Here is a 16,176-nt window from a genome sequence, read left to right as displayed (position 1 = left end):
GTGGGGGTTTCATGAAAAAGGATTTTTTTTTAAATTTAAGCAGAAAAGCCCTTTAAATATATAAATAGATGAAGGTAATTTATTCCTCATGTGAATTATGAAGGACATTAAGAGAGTACTACACAGGTGAATGAAAAGAGAAGGCATCTAAGTGTGTGTGTGCCAGGAGTAATAACGTACCGCACTCAGCACATTAGGCCAAGTGCTTACCAATGAATACTGTATGTATCAGGGGCACATGTCTGTATAAAACCCAGGCCAGCTCAATGCTGCTCAATATACTATCAGGAATACCTGTATCTTCTTTATACGAGTAAAATCTATTATGGGCATTACAATGAATTCCATTTGCTAAAAAGCAAACATCTAATTTTCACATAGTAACCACACTATAAATTAGGTAAACTGTAATAAACATTTGCTTTCTTAACTAATGCAAAATGTAGTATATAAAGTAATATGACAAAAAAAAAAGCTAAAATGATTTGATGCTTATTTAATAAACTTGGTTTGATTCGCTGTTAAACAATGCAATTATTCCCAAATTTCATTGCACCTAGCAGGTCAGTTATTCAGCAATGATCTAAATCTTTTTAAGCAACCCAAATATTGCACAAAGATTTTATAAGCCTTTCCACCACTCCCTTGTCATCTCATACAGTATGTCTTACAATCCTGTTTCAAAGGCTACATTGGGAATTGCCAACTAAATAATAGAAAGTGTTTTATATTATCAAATCCATCATTGCTAATTTTTGATTACCGAGTATGGTTCAACTTACATTTGTTACAGACTCACACTGGCAGACTGGTTAACAGAAATATATCTTATAACAGAATATAACAGAATATCCCATTACTTAAATATAGATCTGTCTTCTCCTGGTCTTCAAAGTTTGGATTAGATTAAGATGGTAATTAAACACTGCTAAATGCACATCCTCAGAGTTACTTCTAATATGTTACAATTTATAGAAATGCTTAAACACAGTCAGCAGTGCCCACTTCAATCTCTGCATGATAATAACGGATTATTATGTGGTGTAACCTATTTATGAAAAGGGAAACAGTGCACTTCTTTCAGACTCCATCAATTGCTTTAGTAAAGATTTGAAAAGCTTTGCCTCATTTATATGCAGATCACCATCCCAGTTGCATAAGGATTTACAATAGACAAAAACAAAACTGTTTTTGTTTTAAATAATGACTAGTTGTTTAATTCACACAATTATGCCTGCCTAAGAAATGTTTACTGACTATTTAGTATGTAGATATTGCACTTTGATCATTCTAATTGAGTCATTATTGTATCTAAAACATACATGTACTGCATGTAGTAATACTATAGTACTTATAAATAAAGCATATTTCAAGTGGTACAGTGCAAAGAATATCTATCTGAGCATTGATACACAAAAATATGATCGGTTGTGGAACTCTTTTTTTTAATTAGGAAAATAGTTTTAAAACAATAAGCATTATTATCATTAGAAATGGAAAAAACTAAGCAATGACACTAAATTATATATATATATATATATATATATATATATATATATATATATATATATATATATTCCTTCTGAGGAAGCATTTCATTTCTACTTTTCTAGCAGTCTTTGCTTGAAATTTACATCTTGAATGAAATCTTAAAGGAGAGAAATGCTGTAGATTTACAGTTTTAACAAACATTTTAATGACTTGTACTGTAAAGTCAAAAATTAAGGGCATTTTATACCAATGCAATGTGAAATACAAAAAGAGATCTCTCTTACTTAAGGGGATATATAATATATATATATTTTTTTCTGAAATACTGCACATCAAAATATATCCATGGTATAAAAGCTAAAAGCAACATTTAGGTTATTTAAAGTGCAAAGGCACTTTAACTCAAAAAAGTGACGCCCAGTGGCAGCAGTTGGTAATTGATTTATAACAGTAACATGGTATTTACATAAAAAAAAGTTCAGTTTGCTTAGATCTTTGGAGATCTTCTACGTACTGTTTAGAACATTAGATTAATATCACTCTTACTTAACATGTAAAAAGGAAAAAAAAACAAACAAAACAAAAACAAAGCAATAGTAATAAAAAAAGCAAACATTCATTTAAAGTAGTCTGTTCCTATAAGTAAAATATAGAAATAATTTAAAGAAAAGAATAGCAGAGAAAGAAGATGCATTGCCCCCAAAGTCAATGGTAACACAATGCATCTGTACCTGTGTAGCTTAAAAAAGGCATACAGTGTATGCACAATTGCTTCTGACATTCCATATAAACAACAAGCTTGAAGCAATGTTTTGAGAAATGTTGCCTACAGCTGACTTATTGCAGTTTGCTTTTCCAAAACCTCAAGGTAATCTGGCTCTGATTGCATTTTTCCTTGAAGGAGAAGATGCTCTTGTTTAGATTGTTCTGCAAAGTATTTTCTGGGAGTGCCGTATAAAACAGTTTTATTTATCCTGTCCTGGTTCTGACGCCTCGTTTCATACGCAGGCATGAGCTGCCTTTTGGGCAAGGTGCAAAAGTTATAATGAACGACGCCTCCGCTGGGCAGTTCCTTTACCCTTTCTGCAATGTTCTGGTACAGAAGTTCTGGCTCTGCTGTGGTGGAGGACTTATTCAGCAGTTCAGTTGTGCTTATTGTATAAGCTGATGGGTCCTCCTTTTTGTGGTCCAGTTTACTGTAACTAAACTCTTGTAGGTTTCTGTAATAGGCAACAGGATCTCCTTCTTTCTGCATGTAGATTGGGTTCTGGCACATTTGTCCAACAGGTGGAGGGATGTAATTATACACATGAGCCTCAGTTTTATCATTAGAATTGGGATCATATGACCCATACTGCAGTTGGAAAGAACTGAGATCTAAATTGTTTGCACTGCTGCTTGGAACACTCTGTACCCCTTTTCGTCTTTTCAGTACAAAGACAAACAGTCCTGCCCCAAAGCAGACGGACAGGATGAAAACTACCAGTAATCCCAAAATAAGCACTGAGAGTGGGACCTCAGTGTGCAGTTCTGGGTAAGGACTTGGTGATGCATTAGAGGGATGCTGTGTGTTTGGTTTGTGATTGAAAGATAACACTGTGGCATCAGCAAAATGTTCACTCTCTGGACAAATTGCATCCTTAGACAAAATCCTTAAATGCTCTCCAGCATGTTTCTGAGGTGATTCACATGTTACTTCCTGAACAACCACAGTGGAGCTCGATTGCTCTATCCAGTTCTTGAGACCTAAAATATCACATGTGCAATCCCAAGGGTTCTCCTGAAGATCTATTTGTATAAAGGCTGTGAGCTGATCAAGAACCCCTTTTACAGGCAGATATGAGAAATGATTGTTCCTTAAATTTAGCCTAGTAAGGGCAGTGCCTCCAAATACATTATCTGGTAATGACCTCAGTAAATTGTTGTTTAGGAACAAAAGCTGAAGGTTGCTCAGAGCATCAAATGTATGTGTAGAAATGTCCTTAATGACGTTATACTCTAAATAAAGGTATTGCAAACTATATAAGCCATCAAACATGGACTGATATAATATCTCGAGATAGTTGCCATTAAGATAAAGTCTGCGTAAGCTTGTGAGGTTTGAAAAGGCACCTTCCTGTATAATTGCAATTCTATTATTTCCTAAGTGTAACAAATCCAGTGAATTAAACTCCAGGAGATCAGTTTTATATACAATTTGTAAATAGTTACCTGTTAGATACAGCTTCCTTGGATTGGTGGGTTTAGGTTGAAGATCAGAAATGTTGCTAATTTTTCTTTCTTGGCAATTAACATTTAAGCCACTGTCAGAGGCCTGTGAGGGACAGACACAACTTTCAGGACAACTTACAGGAACTGGAGATTTGGTCTGATATACCATTATAGGCCCAAAAATCTGCCTGTCTTTGGACACTGTTACTCTCGGAGTGGGTCTGTTTCTGGTTTTGGGAGGCCTGCTGGCCTTAGGGGCTCTCGTTGGGTTTATTGCAGGATTATAAGTTGGAGGCATCCGTTGTATACGGGTGTCTGGAAATGCTGGGTGTACAGATCTCTGATTTGTGTCACTAGCACTTTTCCTGGGACACAGATCTTGCCTGGTAAGCTGAGTGACATCTTTCCCATGCAGTCTAAAGGGGGTTTCACAGACAATCTCTCCCACAAATACCGTGATAGTATCTAACCAGGCTTTCAGTGGAATCAAATCACAAGTACAATTCCAAGGATTCTCCTCCAGCTGAATCTCCATTATCCCTCCAATGTGTTCAAGGACACCAGCAAAGGGCAGCATTTTAAGTCTATTGCCTCTCAGATCCAAATGAGTTAAAAGTACAAAACGAAAAACGTTGTTCGGGAGAGACAACAGAAGATTGTCATTAAGAATCAAGACTTTTAATTTATTCAGCTTGCTGAAAGCACCAGCTTCAATAGCACTGATAAAATTGTAATCTGCTTGCAGATATTCAAGACTCTCAAGGCCCTGGAAAGTTTCTTCTCTTAAGACTTCTAATTTGTTATTATTTAGATGCAATCTTTTCAGTGTCTTAAGACCATTAAAAGCTCCAGTTCTTATTTCTTGAAGCTCGTTGTTGCCCAAATGTAAAGTCACTGCATTGGAGTAATTGACAAACTCATTTGGGTACAGTCTGCTCAGTAAGTTGCCATTAAGGAAAAGCTGGTAAATCCTGGACTGCGGAGGCAGCAGCAAACTGACGCTAGTGAAACCTTTATTTTCACAATTGATATTTAACACATTCTCCTTTTCCTCACACAAACAGCGGATCTTGCATATATCTTTGGCAGTTTTACGACTCTCTATCTTTAAGATCGCAGTCACTGATATAACACTCAGCAACAAAATGCTGTTCAGCATCTTTATATTCCACAGATCCAAGATCTGGTGCCTATGTTAAAACCTTCAAGATAAAATAGAAAGAAAAAAAAAATGATAATACATTTGCAATAAACACATTTCAATATGTACAAAGGATGCTTGAAATATCCTGTTACCTGTATATTTAATTGCAAGCTCCCGTGCCCCTGATCCCAAAGAGATCTGTAGTGATCCCCAGCATAATCTCAGAAGCCATAGAGAAATATTAACTGTGTACTTACACATCAGGAAAGCATGAGGCTTTTCTCCCTTGCAGGTCCTATGCAGGTTGCATATCAAAGCATACTGCTCCAGTTCATCTCATTTGTCCCCATGCATAATCTCTGGGGAGATGTGGGTAGAAGTTCTCTAAATGTGAGTCGGTGGTGACTGGGAGTAGTTGCTGCCGTGGCTGCCTTCCCTCCTCTGCTTTCTTTGAGTGGGGTTTCTGTAGAGGATTCTGCTCTGCAGGCTCCCTCGGACCGAGAGGGGATGACGTCACGCTCTGGAAATTTGTTGCTGGGGGAGCACTGCAAACACGTTGTGCCTGTCTATTGTACTCTCTTGCAAAGCTCAAATGTGATCTGTCCCTTTCATTATAGGAAAGGGAGTGTGAAACTCATTGTGATCCTTGGATGCTGTCTGTCTGAAGAGGACAGTATCTGCGCAGAGACCCCTCCCTCCCTCTCCAGAGCATCAGTTATAAGCTGCACTATATTGAGGAAAATGCTGTAAGTTTATTTTATTTTATTTGTTTGGTTATCCTCAGATGCATATGAATGATTCTTGTGTAAGTGTGTCACCTGTTCTGGCATGTCTGGTATGTACATCTGTGCAGCATATGCATTGAAAATCTTAGTAATGAGGACTGATATGCATGTCTGTATTAATTACTGTGTATGCTTGACCTACTGAAACTAATTTGCATAACTGATTACATTTAACTGGTTGTGTGTTGACTATAAAATGTGGACATCAGCTTGCCATCTCCAACACTGTCAGATATTTTTAACTGTTGAGAAATAAGTCTCTTGATGCATTCCTGGTATTTGTGCGCTGAAGTGTGGTCATAAAGGAGTTAAATGCCTCTGTATTCCCAGTCTCATGTGCTGGGCTCTGGATGCCCAAGTGACCTTTAGCAACTTGTAATGAGAAGGGGTAGGAATAAGACAGGATTTGATGGACAGCTTTTCATCCTCAAACACGATTTTGTCCCCTAATGGGACTACTGGGAGGAATTCTGAGTTAGGTCCTTTAGTCTAGATGTAATTATTTGTGGACCATATAAAAAAAATCATCTGTGTGTTGGACTGTAGAATATTTGGATCATTATTACAGCAATTACTCAGTGGGGTGTCAGTGGTGTCTCTATTAACCTATTTGTGACTACAAGCTCATTATCTCTTATTGGTGAAGATTCATAAATCTGTGGCTTGCTGTAGACTGACTGGTTGATGCTCACTTAGTAACCCTATGTACTCTGAGACACACTGACTTTATTAGAAAGCTCAGTAACCCCTTGATTGCTAGAGAGAAGTAGAAGGTTTGCAAGGGACTCACTGATTGCTGAAAAGCAGGAGACTTTCAGTGGCGCACGCAGGGGGGGTTTCTGAGTCTCCAGAACCCCCCCCCCTGCGCTAACTAAGTGGCCGCTATAGCTGCACTGTCCTATACAGCAGCCGCGGCATGCGCAGCAGCCCCGACAATCCTCCGTTTGCCCCTGACTTTTAGTGGTGTTGCTGCATCTAAAGAAATGTTTACAGTTTATTTATTTTTACATTTAATTGTTATTATTGGTCAAAAGATCAAGTAGGTGATGGGTGGAATAGGTATAGCACAGTAGTATATAAAACATTAACTAATAAAGATGCATATACAGTAAGCAGTGTACATGCCTATTTAAAAGCAGAAAGAATATCAAGACTTCCAACATCAAGAATAAGTGCAGACAGTAAAGGTTGTCTTAGAGATGATGAAAGAAAGCATTATTTATAAGAGAGCCAAAGAATGCAGGTTTTCTTGATGTTGGCGCCAATGCACAAACCCTTGCTGCATCAGAGTAGCATTGCCTGGGAGTTAACTCTGGGCTCTCTCTCTCAACTGCTTTCACATAAAGTGGAGATCAGTGAACTGATTGTTTCCTGGCCGGATGCACTGTGGGTGGTGGAGAGAAATACAGGATGGCATTTGCAGGGGTGTTTTGGCATTAGCAATAAAGCTTGTAAAAAAAAACTGTAGTAACATAAGTCCTGCCTTTGTGTGGAATTACTTTATCGGGTGTACAAGAACATACATGCAAAGGCAGATTTATATTTTGGGCACGCTTAGGTCACTTTTGTATGTTGTCCCATTCTCCCCTTTCTGCTGCTGTCTTTCTTGGTTCTGACCCCCACTGCAAACCCATCTGTATAAGATAAAGACATGGATCTAATGCAGCGGTAATTGAGTTTATGGTCAAATGTAATATTACAGAAATAGAAAATAAATGTAGAAAGAGTATCACCCTTGTAAATCTGCCACCATAGCCCTGGGCCTATGTGTCATGTCTACAATTCCAGGCATACACACACATTGTTTTACTTAGATATTAGAAGAAAATCTCATAGCACAGTGTTTAATAGAGCTAACAAATTTTGACGGCTCCAATGCCTTCTCTGCATATCGCTGATGCACATATTGTACCAAGCATTCAGTAGCAGACAAGAGAGAAGGGAAAGTTGGAAATGTGATCCCCACCAGAATTAGATTTGTTCTTGGCCATCCACCCACTAATTGTAATTTAGTGTGTAAGGGAGTAGGATGTAGCAATGTGTGGTCTATCTCTGTCATACCAGCTGGTGTTACACACTTTGTCTTATAGCTGCATAGGTGCACACTGAAGTTTTATGTCTTATATACTGCATTAGGATTCAGGCAGATTTGTGTGCTACAGACCACAGCCCACTCATTGATTCTGTGAGTCCCTGTCAGAGAATGTTGCTATTGAATCACAGGAAGCTACACTCAGTCGCCAAGCTTCAGCTGCTTGTAAGAAGGGAAATCTTAGAGTGCTTTTCTTTTTCTTTAACCGAGAGCTCTTGTCTGTTTTCGCAAAGCACAACCACTCAAACAGTACTCCTTTATTTTCAATCACTGATACCCATCAATGGTCCGGCTAGTGATGTCCATGATCCACAAACCTATGCTCCTTCCCTTACCTTTATATCGTCATTCTCTCATGTAGTCCTCTGGTCTTGCATTTTTGAGATTAGTGAATCTCAGTAAATTCTTACATCCAGCCCATCAGAATTTTTAATTTTTGGTGCACATGTTTTTGTTAACTAAAAAAAAGTTTAATGTGCAAATTTTTTGAACGGCGAATCAAAATACCCAAAATTTGTCAATCGCTAAAAGCCCAAATATTGGTATTGTTATCTGCTTGGTATAGTGCACAGTGTTGGTAGCATAGAGGACTGTGTAGAAGCTGTGTTTATAGTGTTAGTGTTACCTTTTATTCCAGTAATGTCAACTTTTGCAGGAGGGTGCATAGAAACAGTAGAAAGAAAAGGAATATACAGTACATTGCCACAGGAGAGGAGCTGGGTCTTGTTTTTCACTTTTTGGCAGTAGGTTTTTGCTTGTGGTCAGACAAAGAAGGATTTGTGATGCGTTTGTACATAGCCACTCAGTATCTTGCATACTTCCCAACATTTGAAAAAAAAGCTGTTCAAAATAAACTCTGCCCCAAAATTGACCCGAACTCCCTCTATGAATATAACAGATTCATGTTTATATTTACTATTGCTATTTGTGGTAAGTACAAAACAGTGGATAAGGTTTTTCCATTCTATACACATATGTACATGTGTATTTTGATTTGGAAAATAACGAAAATAGAGCACATACTGTATGTGTTTTAACAGACCCTTGTATCTCTCTTTCCCTCTTTCTCACTCCTCTCTCTCTCTCTCTCTCTCTCTCTCTCTCTCTCTATATATATATATATAGTGCTAATGAATGATAGCCAGCTGACTGGAAATATAATGAAAATATAATGAAACTATTTCTTCATAAGGGTACTAGCAAACCCACAGATTATTCCTTCTACTCCCACAATTTAGGATTCCTCCTTGTTCACTCTGGCCTCACCATGCCCCCCCCCCCCCCCACTAGTTTGCCCAACAGCATTTTTTAGGGTGCTACAGTGACCATGGTACTAAGCAGCACAACATTTTATGTCCCAATGTGCCACCTCTGCACTCCTGTTGACTTTGGCCCAGGTGTTTTTGGCTTTTCCACAAGCTGGAGTCTGGAACATATCAATGCAGCCTCAACTTTTTAATCTGCATCAGATGGACATTACAGCTATCTATAATGGAGAGAAACAGCTATTTTCAAACTTCTATTTTTCAAAAGTGCTTTAGAGGGATATCAGGGTAACGGTGAACTATATGCATTACCTTCAATCAAGGAATCGGTGGTTCTTTAAAGTAGAGATGCTCAGGCTTGGTTTTCCGAAAACCGAACCCCCCGAACATTGCTAATCCGAGTACTCGGCAGACTCGGCTCTTTATTTTCCTGGTTCCTCGGATCCGGATCGAGGCAAAACGCCATTGGTGCGTTGTTGGATTCCATAAGTACCTCTCTCCCCAAGATATCCAGCTTCATTGCTCACACAGAAACAGGGGTAGCAGTGTTCTTGTCACTCTCCAGTCTCCAGTGACATTGCTCAGTGCCATTGCACATACAGAAACAGGGGTAGCAGTGTTCTTGTCACTCTCCAGTCTCCAGTGACATTGCTCAGTGCCATTGCTCATACAGAAAAACGAGGGGTAGCAGCGTTATTGTCACTTGACAAAAACTGGAAATGAATGTTATTGAGGTTAATAATAATGTAGGAACAAAAAAAGAGCCCAATTATGTGATTTTAGCATTTTTTTTTTTATTTTAAAAAAATAGAGATCCAAAACCATAATCAAAACATGTGAGGGCGGTTTTGCCAAAACCAAAACCAAAACACAAAGTTAATACAGGTCCAAAACCAAAACTGAAACATGGGGGTCAATGAACATCCCTACTTTAAAGCAATAACATGCAATTTTCCCTCCCACTATCACTTAGGCATTGCTTACCACAGTAAAGATTAAACTGCAGCACTCCAAAATGTATGTACCTAAAACAAAATGTATTGCTACAATAGCATATATGTTTTTTGTTTTATTTTTACTTTTCTCTTAGCACATCATATTGTTTTACTTTTTCATTTCTAACCAGTGCCTCTAGGGTTTATTTCCAGGTAATAACTGCTACTGTCATGTGTTGTTGCTAGCGTGTAATTCATTGACCACCTGTACTTGTCTTTATACAGGGGCATAACATCATACAGATCCTTTACAGAAACAACGTTACTAAGCAGTTATACACAGTGTGTTAGCTGAATACTGCCCAGCTGAGCTCATCACGGTTTACTGAGACGGCAGATTGTGAATGAATATCGCTTGATTCACCTTGACAATCTCTCAGTAATCACTAGCACTATATAATTCAAAGTACTCTATTTAGACTTTGTGATGCCCCTAATTTTTAATTGTGCACCCCAAAAGCTCATGTTTTCCTGTTCAATAACCCTTCCCATGGTTGCTCCTGTATCAATATGGTTAACAAATTTTAGCAAAATAAGTAATTTAAATAAATACCACATAGACATTGTTCTGACATGATTTAATTTGTACTGGCGACGTGTATGGTGTCTGGTCACCACTTGATCAGCATATTAAAGTCCCGATATTTGGTTGGATACACACGCATGACCCACAATATAAATTTTTTTGTATGTGGCTTAATTATGGGTAAAATGTATATATTTTTTTATTTATCTTGTTTGTTAATTATAGATGTGCTATTTCCAGCCTCTATTAATGTCTTATTAAGTTATAACTATTTGCATCACCAAGGGGGATTTTTAAAACTCACAATTAGGGGGTATTTGGTATAGCAAAAGCCATATAGTGCTCAGGAATTGAGGTGAAATCAAGGTGCATATTCATGCATACAGTAACCATACATGCCATCTCTCTCGGAATGTCCGGGAGACTCATGAATTCTGGGTAAGTCTCCCGGAATCCCGGGAGAGCTGACAATTCTCCCGCATCTGCCGGCATAGAGGAGTGTATGGGCGGAAGGGGACGGCCCGTCGCGATTTGCGTCATTTTGGCCCCGCCCCCATAGACGAAATGCCTGCCTTGGGTCTTTACCACTGTAAAAAGACCCCAAACAGGCATACATCACTGGGGGGGCAGGGCTAAAATGTTTTGAGTCGCGAAACCCGCCCCTTCTGCCCATCCTTCACACCCCTCTCCTGGAGGGTGCCTGTCAAAAGTAGATAAGTATGACAGTAACACATATTTGATTTAGCCATTCACAGTCTGCCTAGTGCAAATATGGAACAGTATCTGGGGTAAATTATAGGTTATCACTTTAACAAAGTTTTTTTTAATGATTTTCAAACCGCCACCTATCAGATATAATTTTCAGCTCCAAACTGCAAAATTTACCATTTTGCTGCTTGAAGGTTGAAAAATCAAACCACATGCACATTGAAAAACACTAAACCACAACAAGTGATTTAGGCAAAACTACAAGTTAAAGCCAGTTGGGAAACATTCAGTTTTACAATACATTAACTTAAAGGCTAGTGCTAGTAAGCATGGGGGGGACGGGGATTATCAGGGCCCACATTTAACAGTAGACCGGCCCAATGATGAATAACACTGGGCCCCTCCTGATACTCCTCATGGTGTGTACCATTTTGGGAAATATGAATATAATAGCAGTACAGTTAATTAAACTATTATTGCCCTTATTCATGTTAATGAAACTAGTAGTGCCTCCGTTCATCTTAATGAAAATAGTAGAATCCCCACTCATATAATTGAAAATAGTGGTGTCCAGTGGTGGAACTACCATTGGTGCAGCAGAAGCCGTGCACCGGGGCCCATGGAGATAATGGGGCTCGCTGCATGGCAGATGCAGAGGGTCGGAGGTCCCCAGTTTCCTCCTCCCCGCCTCCCTGCATCAGGGCTCACAGCTCCCTAGTTCCAGATAGTGCCCCATTTCATATTATTGAAAATAATAGTGCCCTTATAATGAGTGAATGTCCGCATAATAATTATTTTGACCATACTTGCCAACTCTCCCGGAATGTCCGGGAGACTCCCGCATTTCGCGTGAGTCTAACGGACTCCCGGGAAAGTGTGGCTATCTCCCGCAATTCTGCCCACTTCACAAGGAAGTGGGCAGAATTAGGTCCAAATTGCTGTGATTCACTGGGAATTGCGGCGTTTGGCCCCGCCCCCTGCTGTAAAATGGTGCGTTTGCGTCATTACGTCACGGGGCGGGTCTAAAATTATGCAAATTTTGGAGCCCCGCCCCCATCATGCCCACCTCCCCCGGCAGGCTCCCGAAAGCCAACTTTAGAATGTTGGCAAGTATGGTTTTGACCACAATAAAAAAAAAAAAAAAAAAAAAGCATACGCTTGCAATAAATTCTCAAAATACTTATCTCACATCTTTCATCTTGTCCTGATTTGATATAATCCATTTGTAAATGGAAAAAATAAATATATGTATTGGATGCCATGCTCGGGAGGAGCATCTGACATGAAATAAATTAAGGTCTGACGAGCCATTGATAGCCGGCCAGCCAAGCAGGAGCAATTTCTTATCTTGCCAAGAACCACGTCTAGAAAAACCTTGTCATTTTTTATGTGGTTTTTCATAAATTGCATAGTTTTTAAACCTGCCAAAAAATCAAGATGGTGGATTCAAACCGTGTGGTTTACAAACATGATACGTTATGCGCATTTTGGTCTTTAGTAACTCGTTTTTTTTAAACCTTGCATAAAAAATGTAAAACAAATGTGCAGTTTTGCAGAACCTCACTATAGTAAACATACCCCATACTTGTAAATGGCCTTCTAAAATGAAATTGATTATATAAGGATTTTTATGTGATTGCATATTATCACTTGTCATGAAGATCATGTGATGCATCACTGTTTGGAGTGGATGTAATCTAATAATTTAATGACAAGAGGGATACCCCCTACATAAGTTAACCAAGGGGAGGTTTCCTAGTTCTTTGAAACCCCCCTCCAAGCCTGAGCCACTTTATAATTGAGGTGGCTGGACCATGCCCTCGCTTCGCACGGCTCTGCTTGAAAAGAGAGAGCTGCATGCACCTAACAGTAGTACACGCAGCATTGCCCATGTTTATTATGGGGATAGGGAGAGTTGAAGAGCAGCCAAGCACTCTCAAAAATTATAGCTACGCTCCCACGCATGCTGGTCACGCCCACTGGCGGCGTGGTGTGGAAACCCCCCTTTGCAAATCCTGAGTTTTCCCCTGCCCTACAGCACAAAGACAGTTTTGTCAGAAATAACATATATGTGTTTACATATGTATTGTGACTTGTGACTTGTGAACCCCCTTTCCCCCATGGTTTTGGTCCAAGCCTGTAAATAGAATGTTGGAAATCCTGGGGTTCTTTCTAGGGGACACTTTAGGTGGTAGTGCAGCTTAAGCAAACTTTGAGTTTGTAAAAATTTTGTTTGGAAAAACAACAAATGGATCACATATACGTACATATACGTACAGATTTGTTTTATACCTTTATAACATTGCTTTCAATTATTTTATTTATTCAAGATCCCAGCCCCCAAGACTCACTTATCATATAGAACAGTGGTTATACTAAGGGGGGTGGGCTTGCCATGGTCCTTATCTAGCATGTTTATATTCAATGTGTGTTCATATATTAACACCTAGGCAAGTATATTTAAGCCAGATTAATTCTAGCATTTATTAGAGATTCTTATGAAAGGCTATCATTTATCCAACCAGGACCGTAATCTTGACCAGTCAGTCAGACATCCCCCTACTGATAGCCCCTTGCTCTGTTTTGAGTTCCCTCATTTTTCCATGCTGTCACACACCCACAGGGAGGAGCTGGTGGTACCCTGACCAATGAAAAAAGGAAAAGTAATTTGAGGACAGCAGAGTTTAACAGCAATCTCATTCCCCCCCCCCCCCAGTTGTATGACTCCAACATGTCTGATTAATGACTGGGCTGTAGGCAGGGCCGGACTGGCCATCTGGCACTTCTGGCAAATGCCAGAAGGGCCGATGGCTATATGGGCCGGCCCAACTCCCCCTGTCTTCTTGGTGGCTGGTGGTTCCAGGAACCAGCCACCTCTGCTGCGCGCTCCCCAGCTCCCTTCCCCGTTATGCTGTGCAGCCAGTTACACTGGTGAGTTTCCTGTCTTTTTTTTCTAATTTGCTTTTTTTTTTACTGAAGAGGGGGGGGTGCCGCGATTTTCGGGGGGTGCCCGCGATTTTCGGAGGGGGGGGGGGTCGCGGGGGTGCCGCGATTTTCGGGGGGTGCCCGCGATTTTCGGAGGGGGGGTCGCGGGGGTGCCGCGATTTTCGGGGGGTGGTCGCGGGGGTGCCGCAATTTTCGGGGGGGGGGTCGCGGGGGTGAGAGCCAGGGGGTGCTGGGAAAGGGGGTGAGAGCCAAGGGGTGCTAGGAGAGTGGGTGAGAGCCAGGGGGTGCTGGGAGAGGGGGTGAGAGAGCCAAAGGGGGTGAGAGCCAGGGGGTGCTGGGAAAGGGGGTGAGAGAGCCAAAGGGGGTGCTGGGAAAGGGGGTGAGAGAGCGGAAGGGGGTGCTGGAAAAGGGGGTGAGAGAGCGGAAGGGTGTGCTGGGAAAGGGGGTGAGAGCCAGGGGGTGCTGGGAGAGGGGGTGAGAGAGCCGAAGATGGTGCTGGGAGAGGGGGTGAGAGAGCTGAAGGGGGTGCTGGGAAAGGGGATGAGAGCCAGGGGGTGCTGGGAGAGGGGGTGAGAGAGCCAAAGGGGGTGCTGGGAAAGGAGGTAAGAGAGCCAAAGGGGGTGAGAGCCAGGGGGTGCTAGGAGAGGGGGTGAGAGAGCGGAAGGGAGTGCTGGGAAAGGGGATGAGAGAGCGGAAGGGGGTGCAGGGAAAGGGGGTGAGAGCCAGGGGGTGCTGGGAGAGGGGGTGAGAGAGCCGAAGGGGGTGCTGGGAAAGGAGGTGAGAGAGCCAAAGAGGGTGCTGGGAAAGGGGGTGAGAGCCAGGGGGTGCTGGGAGAGGGGGTGAGAGAGCCAAAGGGGAAGGGGGTTCTGGGAGAGGGGGTGAGAGAGCCAGGGTGGTAGGGGGTGCAGGAAGAGGAGTGAGAGAGCCGGGGGGTAGAGGGTGCAGGAAGATGTGTGAGAGAGCCAGGGGAGTAGGTGGTACAGGAAGATGTGTGAGAGTCAGCGGAGAAGGTGGTGCAGGGGGTTAAGTGAGAGGGACAAAGGAAAAGATGGTGCAGGGGCATAGGTAAAAGAAAGTGTAAAGGGAGAGACATCTTAATAATGGGAATGTCAGGGATGCAGCCATCATAAAACACAAGTAGTAATGAAGAATGGAAATGCACAGAGGGGACAAGCGTTAAAAAAACAAAAAAAAACAAGCCTTCATACTCCATTCACCTATATTTTCTATACCCCCACTCCTAAATTTCTGCTTCGACCACTGCCCTCTATTCCTGCTCCCGACTGCCTGTGTGAGCTGACAGCTGCTGATCCCTCCTCGCCCAGCGCGCTTACTAGGAACAGAACACAGGATGCCATAATCAGGTAAGTTCATATATTTTCTCGTGTGCAATATGTTTTTAACCATCCTTTCTTGAACTGGGGACACTACAGCGTATCCAATAATGTTTAACACTATGTATTGCTCATTATTGCGCTGTAAAGTTTTTTGCATATTTATCTGTACAGAGATTTTTAATTAAGAGGAAAAAACATTGCTTGTCATAAATTTTATCTGTAATTGTGTCAATATATCTATTTTTGTTTGCATTGTAAATTATGTATTAAGCTGCTCTTGGGAGACTCACACTCAGTATCTGATATGCTGTACCAATTTTTATTTGTGAATGAGTTTTTATCTGAGCTTTACTAATGATTTGGGGGCACTACTATGCCATAATATGATTTGTGGGCACTTCTGCATGACCGAATATGTATTGAGGGTAATACTATGTGGCATAATATGACCGTGGGGCACTACGATGTGGCATAATATGAACTGGGCACACTACGGTGTGGCATCATATGAACTTCTGCCAAAGGCAAGTCTCTCATTGTTGAATATGACGGGAGCCCAAAGAAGTTGCTGTATCGGGGCCCAAAATTCCTCTTGTCAGCCCTGCCTGTAAGTCAAGGGGGTAGACGCCTCCAGGTAAATAATCTAGATGTTTCCTATCTAATCAAACTGATGGAT

General features: G+C 41.1%; 1 protein-coding gene and 1 long non-coding RNA gene across 2 annotated transcripts in view; one reads left to right on the top strand and one right to left on the bottom strand.

Annotated features, from left to right (window-relative positions):
• Nucleotides 1-1,916: 1,916 nt before the first annotated feature.
• SLITRK2 (SLIT and NTRK like family member 2) lies at nt 1,917-5,238 on the bottom strand. Its single transcript, XM_075187322.1, has 2 exons — nt 5,104-5,238; nt 1,917-4,904 (listed from the first exon to the last, which is right to left on the bottom strand). Exon 2 carries the CDS (start codon nt 4,859-4,861, stop codon nt 2,318-2,320), a length of 2,544 nt encoding a protein of 847 aa, XP_075043423.1. The 5' UTR covers nt 4,862-4,904; nt 5,104-5,238; the 3' UTR covers nt 1,917-2,317.
• Nucleotides 5,239-5,349: 111 nt separating this feature from the next.
• The window catches only part of LOC142102423 (uncharacterized), an 83,179-nt gene continuing 72,352 nt past the window's right edge, over nt 5,350-16,176 (top strand). The window contains exon 1 of the long non-coding RNA XR_012679263.1: nt 5,350-5,592. This is a non-coding gene — a long non-coding RNA (uncharacterized LOC142102423). The remainder of the gene's footprint in view (nt 5,593-16,176) is intronic.

Source organism: Mixophyes fleayi, chromosome 9 (assembly GCF_038048845.1).
Source record: "Mixophyes fleayi isolate aMixFle1 chromosome 9, aMixFle1.hap1, whole genome shotgun sequence".
NCBI classification, from domain to species: domain Eukaryota; kingdom Metazoa; phylum Chordata; class Amphibia; order Anura; family Limnodynastidae; genus Mixophyes; species Mixophyes fleayi.
This window is presented reverse-complemented; position numbering and strand designations above follow the sequence as displayed.

What these genes read in the sequence shown, in the direction of transcription:
- SLITRK2 (XM_075187322.1), bottom strand. Translation starts at nt 4,861, where the DNA reads ATGCTGAACAGCATTTTGTTGCTGAGTGTTATATCAGTGACTGCGATC.